The following is a 14,035-nucleotide window of genomic DNA, read 5'->3' on the forward strand; positions in this document are numbered from 1 at the left end:
TTCAGTATTACTAATATACCCCATATCCTCTTGCCTACTCAAGAACACTGTCCCAGCATTCTCCTCCCGCTCTCGTCTCATTAGTTTTTTCCGTCTCTAATGAATCATATCATTCTCTTAATTCTCCCATTTGAAAGGAAAAAAAAAAAAAAACAACTTTCTTGATTTCATTCTCTTCCTTTTCTCTGCTCTTCTCTGCAGCAAAACTCTTCAAAATACTAGTCCTTCCAGCTACACAGAAGCAGCAGTATGTTGTGGTTAAAGCATGGACTGTGGTGCAGAATAGCTATGCCTGAAAATTTCCACCACTTTTACTAGCTGTGTGACTATTGACAAGTTGCCTAACCTCTCTTTGTTCTATTAATATTTGTTAAATAAGAAATACACAAAATTCCATTCTCTCATACCCTCAAATCAGGCTGTTACCTCCACCACTTCATCAAAATTGGTTTTTATCTCCATACTGCTAAAACTAATGATCAATTCTCAATCCTAATCTTCCTTGACATTTTCATAGCACTTGACACAGTTGACCATATCCTCTTTCTTGAGTTATGCTCTTTACTTAACTCCCAGGACATCTGTCTTCTGTGGTTTTCTTCCTAACTCATTGATCTTTATCTGTCACTTTTGCTGGTTCCTTCTCTTCTTCTGGAACCTTTTTACTTTGGTGCCCTGGAGTTTAGTCTATGTTCCTCTTTTCTACCTACACTCACTTCCTAGGTAATCTCATTTAATCTCATGACTTAAAAATGCCATTATATACTGTTGACTTCCAAATGTGTATCTGTAGCCCAAACTTCTCTCCTGAACTCTGATTTATACATCTAATTACAGAGTAAAAATCTCTATTTGGATATCTAATAAACATCTCAAACTTATATCTGAGGTAAATTTCTGTTCTCTCACTAAATCTTCTCTACCCAGTAGTCTTCCCCAGCTGAGATCAAGGCTACTTGATCCTTCTAGTTGTCCAGACCAAAACCCACAGTGTTATCCTTGACATTCTCACACTCTATTGTCCAGGCTGTCCACAAATAGTATCAGTTCTACCTTCAAAATATATCCAGAACCTGACCACTTCTCACCATGTACACTGCTGCCACCATGGTCAGGTCACCTTCAGCTCTCACCAGGACAACTGCAATGGCCTCCACGGTTCTCTGTTTCTACTCTACTTTGCCCCCCTTCACCCACTCCCACCCCAACACAGCACTCAATTATTTTTTCAAAACTTAAGTGAGATCATGCCACACCTCTGCTCCAAGCCTTCCAATGGCTCTCTGCCTTCCAGAGAGTAAAAGCAACATCCTCACAGTGGCCTCCTGGGCCCAGTGTAATCCCCTCTCCACCAAAGCCTTCCATTTCATCTCCTGCTTCTCTCCCCTTGGCTCACTCCATTCCAGCAACCCGGGCTCCTTGCTATTCCCCAAACATACCATACCCCTGACTTGGGGCCTTTGCACTGAGTACACTGTCTACTTGAACATTCTTTCCCAAGATATCTGCATGACTAACTTCCCCACCTCTTTCAAGTCTCTGCTCAGATGCTACCTTCTCAATAAGCCCTTTCATGCCTTTCTGCCCAGCCACCTGCTCTCATAAACTTCCTCACCCTGCTCTACTTTTCCATCTCCTAACGTAGTCTATATTTTACTTACTATGTTTGCTGTTTACCATCTGTCTCTCTGCCTTACAAGGGATGTCCCCTTACAACTAGAATTAAGCTCCATGAGGATCTCCAGTATTTAAAACAGTGCCTGGCACAGAAAAAATGCTCGATAAAGACCTAATGAATGAAGTATGTGGGTACTGATGCAGGCAGAGTGTTTAAGTTGATGATGGAAAGATGAGGTGCTTCTAATCTGACTGTATTCGTTTCCCCTGTATGAGGCAAGATTTTCATCAACATGGAGGAGGAAGATAGAGAACACTTAAGATGGTCTCTTCAGAGACTAGAAAAATCGATTTACTAAGGAAGTATAGTAAGAGCCTTTTACTTGTGGCTTTAAACCTGAGATGAGTCCAGTCTGTGCTTTAGAATAACACTGGTAGGACAAGAAACTAATGTCTAAAAATACAGAACAAAACCAACAAAAACAAATAAGATGTAACTGCATTTTAAATGACGCTTGGTGGTACTTTAGAATGAGCCTGCATTTATTTCAGTTATGCTACTTTGCCCTATTTTGTTAAAGGTTTGTTTAATTAACATACCTCTTCCCTGCTTAAAATTAAAACTCTTTATTTGCTCTCCCAGGAACTGCTTACAGAGCAGCCCATGTTTCTGAGTATGACACGAAAGACCTCATCTCCTGCTACGGCCTTTCTCATACTTGATACTCCAGCAATTCCAAACTCTTCACAGACCTCAGAAATATGTTTTTTACCACCACTGTGTTTTTATATATACAACTCTCTTTGGCTGTGTGAATACCCTTTTCTAGCCCAACTCTGAAATAATTATTCCTTCAAGACTCAATATAATAACGTCTTCCCTGGCTCTCTAGGACACAAGTGATCACTGCCTTTATTGTTAACCCAGTACTTCTATTATTAAACTTTCACACATTCTACTGTAATACTTTAAATCATCTGTTTCCTGTACTACATAATGACCTCCTTGGGGGAAAAGATTGTCTTATTCAATTTGAATCTTCAATATTTAGCATAATGCCTGACATATAGTAGGTACTCAATATATAAATATTGATTTAATGAGAGTTTAGTGTGGATGTGTGTCTTTTTAAAAAACATTCAAGGCATCTAACATCCAGGAGGTAATACATCTAGGGGGCCTTAAAAAGATAATCATCCATTCTGATATTTGAATAAAGGTAATACATACCACATAATTTTCACTGTTAGGTTTGCTTTGGGCCTTAAACAAAATCTAGTTCTTTCTTAGAGCTGACCTGGGGGATGTCTTTTCCTAAGGGTAAGAACTTTAAAACGAGCCATTTTCAGTCGTGTATGAGATATATCTTCTTTTAAACACAGGCCTATTTCAGACAATCAAAAATCCATTCTTCTCAAAGTCACGATGGATGCCTTCAACTTTGTAGCTGTCTTAAGTATTTCTAACAAGCTTTTTTGATGAAGTGATCAGGTTTTTGTGGGAAAGACAAAAATTTGGGAAAATTTGGAGGTTTGCTGCTTGGAGGAGGGAGGGTTGGAAATCTCATGCCTTTTGGTCGTATAATAATGCTTAAAAATTTAATAAATAAGGCAGTAATTAAAAACAAATAGGCTATGATGAACATAAATGAAGAGTTTAAGTGCTGTCTTGGTTCCTTAGAAAACTGAAGCAATTGTGACTGATGCTAATTTTAGTCCTTACTTTGTCTGTCCAATTCGGTGCACCCTCCCTATGGCCTGAAGCTCATGGGCAGGGTTCAATATGGGCTCCACCAAGAGAACATGAGTTGCTTCAATGATAGTTAATCCATTAGAACCTGTGTGCAGGGGCAGCAGCAAAATATTGATTTGGGGATCACGTTTAAATGCTGAAAGGTTCTCCTAAAAAAGAAAGGTACATTTTAATTTTAGCTGGATCAGTTAAAATAAGAGCAGTATGTTATAGCCCACTATAAAGATGTCTAATGGTATCCATTAGGTCTTTGTGAAATGTAACTACTAAAGAAAATTAAATGCAAAATTACCAATTTTAGAAAATGTAAACTTGTTGCTTGACTTTAATTATGAGGAAAGTATCATATAAGCTCTCTTATTCTTTATAATATATAGTGCAATCACATCACAAGATAGATACATGCGGTATATGTAAATTAAACTACATAAGCTTAGAGGACAAAGAGAGAAAGAAAGAAAGAAAGATGTGCTAGAGTTCATGTGAGTTAAGAGACATGAATCTGCTAAATTTTCATTTGGTCTTTGTGTGTGTCTTAGGATGTGCACCTGTCACTGTGCTCAGCGTGATATAAGGACAATTTTGACCATATGCAGTTTTGCCTGACACAATGTCTTTAGAACCTATTCCCTGGGGCACCAGACCCCTGTTCATTCAAAAGGTATATCATGGTCAATCTTTTCCTATATTGTAAAGACTCCAAGTCAGAAGATCTTTAAAAAAAAAAGATGGTCTTGTTATGGCTACAATTGAATAGACCAAAACACCTACGGTTTCTCTACTTTGCTTTTAAATGTTAGTTTTATAACTCATCAAGAAGTCAAACCCTGCTTATGTGGCTTATCTGACACAAGACAATAAATGTAAGTAAGCTACTTAATAGCAGTTTCAATTTCCAACTGACTCTACTACAAAAAAACAGGAGTAAAATCTTGACATACCTGAAATGTCTTAACCCGACTGATCTGTGCAAATTCCATGTTGTTGTCAGTGAGAGCTTTTGAAATAATGTCTAATACATCTTGCCACTAGAATACATAAAACAATAAGAAAACCAGTATTTACACACAGCTTTTATCTAAAGAGGAATTGAAAAGGGACTAAATCAAATTAAATTGTACAAGGTTAATTAAGTAAAAGTAAAAACAAAACCCTTAAATGTAGTACCATCAATGTTATTTAGCTCTATCTTGAAACAGTAATGGTGTATATTTTTATTTTTTGCATCAAATGCTGGCTGAAAAATAGAGTAAAAAACATTAATATCTTTGAAAATTGAATTAAGATAAACCAATAATAGAAAATAAATAATAGAATGTGTATTGGATGTGGTTATTATCTTCCAAAAATGAAAACTGCACGTTTTTATTCAACCCTTTATTTAGTAAATTAATTTTCTTAACCATATTCAATTCTGAGATGAGACTTTCAAGGTTAGTGATTTCAATTTTTAAAATATTAAAATCAGAAAATCCCTAAAGGAAATTAATATAAAATCATGAAACATAGTTATAGGAATTGCCTTGTGGTATCATCAAATTTTTCTAAAAATAATTCTCCTCTTATGGAATTGGGGAAAAAACCTAATATGGAGAAAAATCTAATAGTAATTCTAAATCTTAACTATATTATGGTAAATATTAAAAATAAGTTCTTAGACATAAGCTGATTAGAGACAGGAAGTTAGTCCAAGTTAATATTAAGGATCAAAATGTTGATTTTACCGTTGAGAAAACAAGTGCTTTAGCCCCTGGATCTCTAAGCTGTATTTTCATCAGAGTTCTGACCACAGCTTCCACTTTTGTAGAATGGCTGCCCTTTTAACAAAAAGGAAAAAAAAAACCACATCATTACCAAATAAAATATAGTTAACAATGGAAAAGAAAAGCAATATAAAACATTTTTTATTATCAAAACTATATGTGTATCAAAACAAATTATTAGGTGCATATGTGTTTACTTTTTTTAATTTTGTGCTTGCTGGAAATTTTTAGCCTCAAATTGTAGAAGTTGTGAAATTTATACCCAGAGAGATTTGAATATAAAAGAACACCAGAAAGTCATAAAATGATATGACTATGACGATTTTTTTAGTTAAGTAGCCAGGTTTTATAGTTAAAAATTTTTGTTACATTAGCCTAGCAGAATTTATATGTTAAAACACTCTTCACTTACTTCAGATATTCTGGCATTAGAAATGTTAAGAATACAATAAATCAAAACTCCACTGTAAGCAAACAGAGAAGGCTCCAACCAATGAAGAATACTTTCTTGCAATGGCATTACTCAAGACAAGGCTAAACACTTAAAAGAATGTTTTATTGCATCTTCTATAACCATTTCTATCAGAAGAGGATTAAAATGAGAAAATGATAAAAAAATGGAAAAATAAGAAAAAGAAGAAAATAGAGCAAGTGTTTTTGTAGCCCCCCAATAAGAAAGTTTTCTCCTGGCGTATTACTCTGGGACATGGTATGCCATAGAAATTAAGGGCATGGGAAAATCTAAATTCAACACCCAGTTCTGCAACTCATTAGCTATATAGGTTCTAAGCTTTCTAACTTTTCATTTCCTCATCTGTCAAATGGGGATGCTAATTTTATTAATTTCCAAAGGTGGAATATTGCAGTGACTCTGCTTGTATTTACAGCTTTGGGTACATGTGCAAATACATTTTTTGGATGGGCATGAAGTAGAATTGGTTAAAAGTTAAAGGAACTTATTAGATATTTGGGTTTTGGTAGATTCCTCATCAAATTGTTCTAAAAATGCCACAATTTTTACCTATCAGCAGTTAAATGTGCTTGTTTTTTTGCACACTTGCTAAAGTTTATTTTTTTTGCCAATCTGATAGGTAAAATGAGGAATCAAATTTCCACTTAGTCTGTAATTCCCTGAGAGTGAGTTTGAACATCACTTGCTGGTCATTTAGAGTTATTCCTCTGTGAAATGTCTATTCATATCCTTTGTTAATTTTAAAAAATTGGGATATCCCTTTTTACTGATTTGTAGGACCTCTTTATATACTGTAGATGTTAAACTTAGGTTGTAAGTATTTTCCTACCTCTGTCCATAGTTCACATTTAATTATGTTAAATGCAATAATGTAAGTAACAGTGCTATGTTAATATATTTCATAGTTACATTAACTCACAAATTCTTGATGAGTGATATATATCTGGATTTACTTATGTATTCTTTGACTTTACTATTTTATTAGACTTGTGTTTGACATTTAAATTAGTTTATATGAGTGATTTTATTTGAAGAATAGCATTTTCCTCAACTAATTGCCCCGACTTGGTTCTGTTTAATATATAACTTCATATGATATTATGTTGAGTATGTTACATTTCTGTCTTCCATCAGTTAATATATTGTTTGAAAACAAGAATCAAATGGCATTTACCTTTATATCACCTACAGCTTTAATTATGGTCCTTTGTAAATAGTATGCAAGCTATTTAATGCAAAAAAATTAATATTTATACTTAGGCTTTTCAATTACAAACATGCTAAGTAAAATAAATGAATAAACTAAAAATAAAGAGGAGTCAGGATATGATTTACAACTTCCAACATATTTTCATTCATCCAAAATGATCAACAACAGGCAAATCAAACCTTATGATTAATCTCTAGCTTTCCCACTTAACAAAAGCTAGAGAGACTCTGACAAAAGCAGTTGTGAACAAAAAGGGGATTTGGCCTAATACAAAGCAGGCTCCAAAGTGGATTTTGTGTTAGGTATTGTATAATGACATCATTGGAACTGGCATTAAAATAAGCCAACAACCGGATGGTGGTAGCACCTCATTCAGGTTTATCAACACTGTTATTTTTCACCTATCAGCAGCTTTAGGAGAGATTAATAAGGTCAGCAAACCTTATGGGCCTTTATTTCCAATCTTTAGGATTACTGATTCCTACCACATTAGGCCCTTATTCATAAACTTTTGTCTTTCTTCCCTGCTTGTGGTTCTTTATTTCTAAATAAAAAGCAAAAGTACCAAAACAGTACTGAAAAAAACCATGGTTGGTCTAAGAGTAAACCAATCAACAAACAGGGCAGACTTTCTTCTGCATTTTCCCCCATTTTCACTCAAGTACCTCCTCCAATATTTCAAGTAAGTTCATCTTTGATTATTCAAATCATTTATTTATTCAACAAAAACTTACTGTGCACCTAAGTGACAAGAACTACATTAGGATGAGTGATATCAGCAAGAAGGTAGAATAGGAGGTCCCTTATTTGTATCTTCTCACAGCAACAAGAACTTTGCAGCCATCCATGGACAAAAGTGTCTTTGTGGAAGCTTTGGGTTCAGATAGGAGTCTGTGAAACTGTGGTGGAACTCATGACCTAAGAGGGTTGCTTTTAGAGGGCAGACCTGGGCCCAGGTGACAGACTTGCTGACCATCGTCCTGGCTTCAGACCCAGAAATGGCTTGCTCACCTGCATGTTTTCTGTAGCCCTGTTTGGCCTTGATCTTGCTACTGAAACTAGTTTGTAAAGACTGAAAGAGGTGTTTGCTCCTTCAAATGCACAGACACAAATGCAAGGCTACGTGGATAATGAAGAATCAGGAAAATATAAAACCACCAAAGAAAACTAATAAAGCTGTAGTAACTGCCTCTAAAAAATTAGAAATCTACAAATTACCTGAAAAAGAATTCAAAATAATCATCATAAAGAAGCTCAATGAGATGCAAGAAAACAGACAAATGAAATAAGAAAATGTGCCAACAAAATGAGCAGTTTAATCAAGAAACAGGAACGATGAGAAGAACCAAACAGAAAACCTGGAGCTGAAGAATACATGACAGAACTGAAAAACTCAACAGAGCTTCAACTGTAGACTTTGCTATGAAGAATAAAGAAGAGAGAAGAGAACTCGAAGACAGGTCACTTGAAATAAGTCAATTAGAAAAATAAAAAAAGATTGAAAAAGAGTGAGTAAAGCATAAGGAACCTATGGGGACACCATCAAACATACGAATATACAGATTATGGGAGTCTTAGTAGGAGAAGAGAAAGGGCAAGAAAGCTTATTTAAAGAAATACTGGCTGGAAACTTCCCAAATCTTTGGAGGAATATGGACGTACAGATTAATGAAATTCAAAGGATTCTACATAATATAAACCAAGACACATTATAATTAAACTGTCAAAAGTCAAAGACAAATAGAGAATCTTGAAAGCAGCAAGAGATAAGAGACTTATCCTAAGTAAGGGAACCCAGAGAAGGCTATCAGGAGATTTCTCCACAGAATCTTGTAGCCAGGAGGGAGAGGGATATTATGTTCTAAGTGCTGAAGGAAATTTTAAAAAGTCCTGTCAACTAAGCATACTGTAATCAGCAAAGCTATCCTTCAGAAATGAACAAAACATGAAAGATAAAGACATTCTAAGACAAATAAAAGTGGAGGGAGATCTTCACCATGAGATTTGTCTTAAAAAAATGCAAAAGGGAATTCTTTAAGTAGACATGAAAGGAAACTAAGTAACAACATGAAAACATATAAAAATATAAAATTCACTTGTAAAGGAATATACAGTCAAATTGAGAATACTCTAATACTGTAATGGTGGTATGTAAATCACTTTTAACTCTTGTATAAAAGTTCAAAGACAAAAATATTAAAAATAACTCTAGCCACAATAATTTAACAGATACACAATGTAAAAAGATATAAAATATGACATCAATAGCATAAAATGTGGGAAGGAGAGAAGTATAGAGTTTTTACATGCAACCGAAGTGGTTATCAGCTCAAATTAAAATATTATAAGATATTTAATGTAAGTCCATGTTTACCACAAAAAAAGAAAGAAATCACAGCACACCACTAAAAAAACTCAATAAATCACAAAAGAAGACAACACGATTATAAGAAGGGAACGAAAGAACTACAAAATGGTTAGTAAACTTTAATAAAATAAGTCCCTACCCGTCAAAATCACTTTAAATGTAAATAGATTAAATTGTCCAATCAAAAGATACAGAGTGGCTAATGGATAAAAAAAAAAAAAAAAAAACAACAAGATAAAACTATATGCTGCTTATTAGAAATTCACTTTAGCCTGAAGAAGATACATAAGAACACACATAAATTTAAAATGAAGGGATGAAAAAAGATATTCCATGCAAATGGTAAGCAAAAGAGAGTGGTGGTGGCTATATTTCATTCAGACAAAAGAGATTTTAAGTCAAACAGTTTAAAAAGTGACAGAGGTTATTATGTAAGGATAAATAGGTCAATTCACTAAGAGGACATAACAATGTAAATATATAGACACCTAGCACCAGAGCACCTAAATATATAAAGCAAACATCTGAAGTGAGAGACTGTAATACAATAATAGCAGGGGACTTCAATATCCCATTTTCAATAATGGACAGATCATCCAGGCAGAAAAATCAATAAGGAAACATTGGACTTGAACCACACTTTAGATCAAATGGATCTTTAGATCAAATGGATTACATCCAACATTAGCAGAATACACATTTTTCTCAAGTACACATTAAATATGCTCCAGGAAAGAACATATGTTAGGCCACAAAACAAATGTCAACAAATATAAAGAAGATTAAATTATATCAAGTATCTTTTCCAACAATTGTACAAAACTAGAAATCTATAACAAATGGAATTTTGGAAAAATCACAAATACACAGAAATTAGGCAACATGTTCCTAAACAATCAATGAGTGAAGAAAATAAAAGGGAAATTAAAAAATATCTTGAGAGAAATGAAAATGGAAACACAACATAAAAACAAACAAACAAACTTATGGGATACAGCAAAAGCAGTTCTAAGAAAGAAGCTTATAGCAATAAATATCTACATCATAAAAGATGAAAGGTCCCAAATAAACAATCTAACATTACACCACAAAGGACCAGAAAAAGAAAAGCAAACTAAGCCCAAAATTAAAAGAAAATAATAAAAATCAAAGCAGAAATAAATGAAACAGAGATTTAAAAAATATAGAAATAGATCAATGAAACTAAAAGTTGGTTATATGAGAACATAGATACAATCGACAACTCTTTAGGTAGACTAAGAAAAAACTGAAGTAAGCTGGTCTAAGCACAGCGGTGTTCACAAATAATTGATCACAACCAGTTACAGATTCTTTTGTTCCTTCTCTACTCCTACTGCTTCATTTGACAAGCCAAAAAAAAAAAAAAAGAAAAGAAAAAAGAAAAGAAAAGAAAAGAAAAGAAAAAGAAAAAGCTGAAATAATAATAAATGAAACAGAAATACCAAGGATCACAGAGGCTATATGAACTATATGACAACAAATTGGAAAATCAATAATAGACAAATTCCTAGAACATACAACCCACCAAGAGTAAATAATGAAAAAATTGAAAATCTGAACAGACCAATAATGAGTAAGAAGATTCAATCAGTGTTAAAAAAGTCTCCCATCAAAGAAAATCCCAGGACCTGATGGCTTTACTTCTAAAGCCTATCAAACATTTAAAGAACTAATACCAGTTCTTCTCAAATTATTCCAACAAATTAAAGAGAGAATACTTCCAAATTCAGTTTACAAGATGACGATTACCCTGATACCAATGCCAGACAGGTCATGCAAGAAAAAAAATACAGGCAAATATCCCTGATGAATAGAGATGCAAAAGTCTTCAATACAATACTAGCAAATCAAATTCCGCAGCACATTAAAAGGATCACTCACCATGATCAAGGGGGATTTATCTCTGGCATGCAACATTATATGGTTTGACATACAGAAATCAATAAATGTGATACACTACATTAACAGAATGAAGGAAGAAAAAACCCACATGATCATCTCAATACATGCAAAAAAAAGTATCTGACAAAATTCAACATCCTTTAAAGAGATAATTTCTCAACAAATTTGGTGTAGAAAGAATGTACCTCAACACAATAAAGGCCATATATAATAACCCCACTACTAACATCATACTTAACAGTTAAAAGTTGAAAGCTTTTCCTCTAATATCAGCAACAAGATAAGAATGCCCACTCTTGCCACTTCTATTCAACATTCAAGGACTATTGGAAGTCCTAACTAGAGGAATTAGGCAAGAAAAAGAAATAAAAGGTATCCAAACTGCAAAAGAAAAAATTAAATTGTTTATAGATGACAAGATATTATATATAGAAAGTCCTAAAGATTCCATGAAAAATTAGAACTAGTTAGAACTAATAAATGAATTTAGTAAAGTTGCAGGATATAAAAGAAACACAAAAATCAGTAGCTTATGTATATACTAAAACTGAACTATCTGAAAATGATATCAAGAAAAAAATTCCATTTATAACAGCATAAAAAAATACTTAGGAATAAATTTAATCAAGAAAGTATGAGATGTGTACACAAAAAACTATGAAACATTAATGAAAAAAATGAAGATGAAACAAACCAATGAAAACACATCCAGTGTCAATGAACTGGGAGAATTAATATTGTTAAAATGTCCATATTACCCAAAGCAATCTACAAGTCAATGCCATCCTTATCAAAGTTCTAATGATGTTTTCTACAGAAATAGTACTACGGTTTGAGTTTGTCACCACCAAGACTCATGCTGAAACTTGATCCCCAGTGCGGTAGTGTTGTGAGGTGTGGCCTAGTGGCAGGTGTCTGGGTCATGTCTGGATTCTGTTATCCTGGTAGTGAATGAATTCTCTTTCTTGTGCGAATAGATTAGTTCTCACGGGAATGGATTAGCTCCCATGAAAGCAAGTTGTTACAACGTTGAGTTTCCTCCTGTTTGTTCCTCTCTCTTCACAAGTCTGTTTCCCCTTTGACCTTCTTCATCAGGTTATGATGCAGCAAAGAAGCCCTTGCCAGAAGCTAGGTACATGCTCTTGAGCTTCCCTGTCTGCAGAAAGGTGAGCTAAACAAACCACTTTTCTTCATAAATTATGCAGTCTCATGTATTGTTACAGCAACACAAAATGAACTAAGGCACAAAAATATCCTAAAATTCATATGGAACCACAAAAGACCCCAAATAATCAAAGTAATCTTGAGCAAAAAGCTGGAAGTATCACGCTCCCTGATTTCAAAACATACTACAAAGCTATAGCAATCAAAACACTATGGTACTGGCATAAAAACAGATACATAGACCAATGGAACAGGAGAGCCCAGAAATAAAACTACATATACATAGTCAACTCATCTTCAACAAAGGTAGGAATATCACACAATGGGTAAAGGACAAGCTCTTCAATAAATAGTGCTGGGAAAACTGGATGTCTACATGCAGAAAAATGAAATTGGATCCTTAGCCCATATACAAAAAACAACTCAAAATGGATTAAAGACTTAACATATGATCTGAAGCTATAAAACTACTCGAAGAAAACAAAGGGAAAAAGCTTCTTGACATTGGTCTTGGCAAAGATCTTTTTGGGATATGACCCAAAAGCACAGGCAACAGAGGCAAAAATAGATAAATAGGATTGCATCAAAGTAAAAAGCTTCTGCACAAAAAAGGAAATAATCAGAATAATGAGATAATCTACAGAATGGGAGAAAACACTTGCAAACCATACATCTGATAAGGGGTTATTATCTAAAATATGTAAGAAACTCAATAGTAAGAAAAACAACCTGATTAAAAAATAGGCAAAGGACCTGAATAAACCTTTCTCAAGAAAAGACATACAAATGGGTAACAGGTATATGAAAATACGCTCAACACCACCAATCGAATGCATGGTTCGATTGCATTGAGATATCATCTCATACCTGTTAGAATGGCTATCATCAAAAAGACAAGAGATAAGCATTGATGAGGGTGTGGAGAAAAGGGAATCCATGTACACTATTGGTGGGAATGTAAATTAGTACAGCCATCATGGAAAGAGTAAGGAGGTTCCTTAAAAGATTTAAAATAGAACTACCACATGATCCAGCAATTCCACTTCTGGGTATATATCCAAAGGAAATGAAATCAGCATGTGGAAGAGATATCTGTACTCTCATGTTCACTTCAGTATTATTCAAAACAGGCAAGACAGGAAATCAACTAAAGTGTCTATCGACCAATGAGCAAATAAAGAAAATGTGGTGTATATATACACAGTGGAACATTATTAAGCCTTCAAAACAAGGGAAATCCTATTGGTTGGGACAACATAGATGAATCTGGAGGATGTTATGCTGGGTGAAACATATCAGGCATAGAAAAGACAAATAGTGTATGATTTCACTTACATATGGTATCTAAAAAAAAATGAACTCATAGAAGCAGAGAGTAAAATGGTAGTTACCAGGGGCTAGGATGGGATTGGCTAAAGGGTCAATTAGGAATTAGTTCTGGAGATCTACCGCACAGCATGGTGACTACTACATAATGTATTGTGGTTGGCATCACTCTACTTCCTTTATGTTCATTTCCTATCTACTGAGATTCCTTATTTAGGGAAGAAAGAAGGAAGGAGAACAGATATGAAATCCCCCTGCTGCAGCAGCAAAGGGCTACTTGACCTTGATTTATATAAATGAAGGAAAAGTAGTGCTTTATGACTGAAATTGTTACTTTGTTTTTTTCTTTAATCACTTCTATGATAAAAGTGAATACCGGCACATAACTCAAAGCACAGCTTGGCAATCCATGACCCTGAACCAAGAGCCCATTGCCCAT

At 34.3% G+C, this 14,035-nt stretch overlaps 1 protein-coding gene across 3 annotated transcripts in view; it reads right to left on the bottom strand.

Moving 5' to 3' along the window:
* SHPRH (SNF2 histone linker PHD RING helicase) overlaps window positions 1-14,035 on the bottom strand; it is a 91,272-nt gene that overhangs the window by 5,405 nt on the left and 71,832 nt on the right. For all 3 annotated transcript variants that reach the window (XM_069487683.1, XM_069487682.1, XM_069487684.1), the window contains 3 exons: window positions 5,095-5,187; window positions 4,312-4,398; window positions 3,341-3,519 (listed from right to left, as the gene is read on the bottom strand). In XM_069487683.1, the coding sequence (XP_069343784.1) occupies window positions 3,341-3,519; window positions 4,312-4,398; window positions 5,095-5,187 (359 nt within the window). The remainder of the gene's footprint in view (window positions 1-3,340; window positions 3,520-4,311; window positions 4,399-5,094; window positions 5,188-14,035) is intronic.

This window comes from Eulemur rufifrons, chromosome 15 (assembly GCF_041146395.1).
Source record: "Eulemur rufifrons isolate Redbay chromosome 15, OSU_ERuf_1, whole genome shotgun sequence".
Taxonomy (NCBI): domain Eukaryota; kingdom Metazoa; phylum Chordata; class Mammalia; order Primates; family Lemuridae; genus Eulemur; species Eulemur rufifrons.